Source organism: Myotis davidii, unplaced genomic scaffold, assembly GCF_000327345.1.
Source record: "Myotis davidii unplaced genomic scaffold, ASM32734v1 scaffold153, whole genome shotgun sequence".
Taxonomy (NCBI): domain Eukaryota; kingdom Metazoa; phylum Chordata; class Mammalia; order Chiroptera; family Vespertilionidae; genus Myotis; species Myotis davidii.
This window is the reverse complement of record NW_006284615.1, coordinates 554,737-559,586: the sequence shown is the minus strand read 5'-3', so window position 1 is coordinate 559,586 and position 4,850 is coordinate 554,737. Positions and strand designations below refer to the sequence as shown.

Here is a 4,850-nt window from a genome sequence, read left to right as displayed (position 1 = left end):
AACCTCAAGATCCCTTTCTATTATATATGTACAAAATTAGCTCTAGTGTAACTGGGTAAAAATGAATATTTATGTTCCTTCCTAAAACTTGGGTTTCCTTACCTTCTACCCTCACATATTATGATTTTGTTCCCAAGCTTAAATTTACAGATACCCACAATTAAAATTAATGAAACCCAATATTCTGTTTAAAAACAAACCCTAAGTTAAAAATTGGAAATACTATTTTGGTTGCAATGAGAATTTTAAGAGCATTTTAAAGTTCTTACATAAAAAGAGGAATATAAAATGATCAGTGCTCATGAGATGATGATCCAATATGGCAAATGATGCAGTTTCCTCATAGAATGAGAATTATTAAAACACACACACACACAACACACAGCAAAGGCGGGGCTGGTGTGGCTCAATTGGTTGAGTATTTTCCCATGTACCAACAGAATCCATTCCAGGTCAGGGCACATGCTGGGTTCAGGCTTGATCCCCAGTAGGGGCAGCTGATTGATGTTTCTCTCTCTCTCTCTCTCTCTCTCTCCCTTCCTCTCTCTCTAAAAGTCAGTAAAAAACATATTAAAAAAAAAAACACAGCAGAGAAAATATTATTTTATTGGAAGAGAATGCATGGAAGATATTAGTTACACTATACAAAGTTAGAAAAGGAACTTTTAAAAACTGTTCTTTTATAACTGCAAATTATAATTAGTTGAATTATAAGTAAACCCAGTAGTTAAAAGAGTGGGTAGATTTTTGTCTTCAATTGTGCACACAGTAAAGATGGCCAAGGTATGAAATGAAAAAAAGCCAGTTGCAGAAAATGTGCAATAGGATCTTGCCTTGGTTACTATTAATTTTTTAAACAAGTTAAATAACTTTAAACAAGTTATTCACTTTATAGTCTACACTTTTTACAGTATTTTTTCCAGATATATTTCTGGCACCTGGTAGATGTTCCAGAGAAGTCTGTCCAAAGAATGGATAAATGGTTGAATCTATCCTTTAAAATGAGAATATATGACATTTGGGTTAAAACCATTTTTCTCTTTAAGAAAATAAACGTACACAAAAAGAATACAATGAGATATTTGGGGAATTCCAGGAGATCTGTGCTAATAACTTATTAAAGGGATAATAAAAGCATAATTACGCTCAGACAATTAAAAAGTTTAATACTGCAAAATCCTGGCTAACAGAAAAGCCTTAGAGAATTATGAGCTGCAGCAAAACCTAATTATTGACAAACACTAAACCCCAAACTTCGTTTTTCTTGACTGTGCAGCATAAATCTTTTTAAGATGGTTTATATAATGGACTAATGTATCTTTTCTTCTATAGGCTATGTCCACTGAAACTGGCTTCTCCTGGATTCTGCCCTATGCACCTTTATCTTTGCTGATTTTATTCTGTAATAATTTGCTATAAAAACAACAGCAAAAAACTCACTGTGAGTTCACCAGCTTTTCAGAGTTTTGTGATTCCTCCTAGTGAATCATGGTACCTGAGTGTGGTTTTGGCCATCCCCAACACAGAGATTCATTATTAGAATATTTTCCCCTATGGTTTAAATTTTGAAATGTCGTTGACATATATTAACATTTACTGCTCCATGAACTACATTCTGGATGGTTCAGATGGTTACTGATTACTATGTCTTTTCTTGACAGAAATTTAAGAATCTACAGCAATACTTTAATTAAAGACTCCTCTGGGAAGGAAGTCCCAAGACATAATCTCCTCAAATAAAGCTTTCTTAATTTTTATACCCTTCCCAACTACATCAAGGGCTCAAAGCCACTGTTTCTTTCATTCATTTTCAAAATGGCAAAGAGAAGATTATGTAATGTCTACCAGAAGAACGATTTCTTCCCAACTGAAACTCATTCACAGTAACGCATTTCTTAAACCAACTAGAACTTTACATTTTGAAGCTTTTACCTCTAACAGAACAAAGGTTCACCTCCTCACCTTGTTACATGAGTTTAAGATAGTCACAAAAAGGTGAGATGATTGCAAAATGAAATAACCCCTGAAAACATAATTGATACTTTTTAGTAAGAACACAATTTACCTTTTTTAAAAAATATGTTTTCATTAAGGACTTTGAAGTGAGAGAGTGTTATGGACTGAATGTATTCCCTCGAAGCTCATATGTTGAAGCCCTAACCCCAGTATGACTATTTGGAGATGTGGCCTCTAAGGAAGTAATTAAGTTAGATCATAAAGTGGGACGACACCCCCCCCCCCCAATCAGATAGGATTAGTGTTCTTATAAGAAAAGACAACAGACAGCTTGCTCACTCTTTCATCAGAAGAAAGGTCATGTGAGGGCAGAGGCTGTCTCCCAATCAGGAAGAGAGCTTTCACCGGGAATCAACCTACTGACATCTTGATCTTAGACTTCCCAGCCTCCAGAACTGTGAGAAATAATTTCCTGTTGTTTATGTCACTGAGGCTTAAACCTGCCGTACTTTTTATGGCAGTCTGAGCAGACTAATACAGAGTGTAGGAAAAAACTAGCATTTATTGGTTGCTTAGCATTTGCTAGGGAGTTGGCTAGGCAGCACACACTGGTAAACAGCAGAATAAAGACCCCCAAAGATGGTCAATCATAATTTCTGGAATCTGAAAATTTAAAGTTGCTAATATTAAACCAACAACCTTTTGGTGCACGGGACGAAGCTCAACCAACTAAACCACACTGGCCGGGGAAAAATTTACATATTTTATAAATTAATTTTAATGAGGTTCTCTGCCCAATGAGGGCCCAGAGGCTACAAGCAGCTGAGAATTTGTTTGTAAGCTGCGTCCTTCCTAACCTTCCAGTCCCATCACTCTTCACTTTATCTCACCCCTGTCTGGAAACTCTCATACACATTTTGTATATGACTATTTGATTTGATTTTTTTAAACATTACCCCTCTCCCTCCCCAGACATCTTCAAATAGTTATCTTTCTCCTGGCCAAAGAGACCCTCAGTAGTGTCCAGCAAAGTGGCTACGTCTACTTTACCAGCTTCTAATTATCTGCAACTATTTCAAACTTTCTCCTTTCTGTGATAGACCAATACCACCTTCCTGTTCACCCTCATAATTTCACACACACTATTCACAAAGAAAACAAAAAGTCCTCAATTGCTTGCAACCAAACCTAAACCCAACACTACCAGAACCCATCATTTATTCTTTTCCTTCCTGTTAAAATGGAAGGAGTCCATTCTCCTGCTTAAAGTTAATTTCTCCACCTAAACCCTGCAGCTCAATTCCGTTCACCTCAGGGCTATCTCCTATTTTTGAGGTTTATCTTTCTTTCCTAAATCTCTCTCTCTCTAGTAGTCATTAGGCTATTGATCAATATTCTGGTTTGCCTCTTTCCAGAGATATGGTAGGACTGCATTTTCCCAGCCCTGAGTTAAGCATGGCCATGATTTACTGGCCAGAGAAATGTGAATGGAAGTCTCCAAGAATCGGGGGTGATTTACTGTGCTCCCTCCTGGCTGTCAGCAAAACCAGCTAAAGGGGTGGAGGCAAGAGGAGCCTCATTCCCATAATGAAAACTCTCAACTGTACTCCCATGGTCAAGTAATATGAATAGAAAAACAAACCTCTGCTGTTATGACCGCTGATCTGGGGGCGGTTTACTGCTGTGGCATGATCTGGCCCACTCTGATATACGTCCCCTCTCCACTGACCCCCATCATAGCATCCGTACATGGACAGTGTCAAATCTCTTCACTTTTGAAACAAAAACAATCACCCAGGAGGCCAGGAACAGAGAATAAAATAGGGGCTTGACCTATGGTAACTGTTGTGATTTGGGACATATTAAAAAGGCAGAACAGACAGATTTGCTGAAATGAAAGAGAGAAGTCACAGATAAGCCCCATTTTGGCCATGGCAGGTGAGTAAGTGGTAGTGACATTTACAAAAATGGAGAAGGTTTGGGGAGGGACTGGAAATCAAGAGTTCCCCTGATAACGGTCCACGGCACAACTGGTTTCAGGTGGAAGTAATGATGAACAATTCCTCCTGATTTCACTTTTCATCCGTTTCGGACTTAGTATTTTCCCAACTAGACCCTAAGTTACTTGGACATCTTATTTCTTCAGGTCCCCATAGCAACATGCATAACACCTGGCGTGAAAACAGGGGTAAACAGAACTTGGCAAGGAGTCTTTAGGAAGTTACTGCGGGTTTGTGGCCGTTTTAATACGAAAAATGAAAGCTGGACTAATCTGCCGAACGACCTACCCGCCAAATCGTGCCTGGCAGCTTTTGTTCCCCGCAAACCTGTACCTAATGCAGAATGGTCGCTAGTTCAGAGCGCATCGGGCAAAAATCTTAAATAGAAGCGACCATAATTCTAAGGGAAAGGGTGGAAATCTTAAGTAAAAGTGATCATTACTTATTCTAAGGGAAAGGGCGGCCTCAGACACTCTGACAGTGACATCCCAAGGCAGCCCGTCTCGGCTGGAGCCTGGAATGAACGCTGGCTTTGTCCCCCGTGCTCCGGCCGAGCACACGCAGACCACAACCATCCCAGCGGCCTCACGTCAGAGGCGCTTGGCCAGCGTTAAGCCACACAGTATCCTCCACGGGAAGCTTTAGCCTAGCTCCACTGCGCTTCGTATTCACTCCACAGAGCACTGACACGGGTTAAGGAACCAAGTTAAGAAACAAAAGCAGAAACAAAGAAAGTTAGGGGCGGCGGCAGAAGACAGAGCCGCTCCCCGGCCTCACGCCCTGCCTGGCCCCGCCGCGTCTCCGATTACCTCCTGCCTCTCGGCTTCCTTGTTCTTCTGCCCCTGCTTCTTCGCGTACCACAAGCCGATGTCGCGGCCTTTCAGGTGCCCGGGA

At 40.4% G+C, this 4,850-nt stretch overlaps 1 protein-coding gene across 1 annotated transcript in view; it reads right to left on the bottom strand.

Annotated features, from left to right (window-relative positions):
- DHX36 (DEAH-box helicase 36) overlaps positions 1–4,846 on the bottom strand; it is a gene marked incomplete at its 5' end in the record, with an annotated part of 52,211 nt that extends 47,365 nt beyond the window's left edge. The window contains one exon of the mRNA XM_006754876.2: positions 4,766–4,846. Within this exon, the coding sequence (XP_006754939.1) occupies positions 4,766–4,846 (81 nt within the window). The remainder of the gene's footprint in view (positions 1–4,765) is intronic.
- Positions 4,847–4,850: the final 4 nt, after the last annotated feature.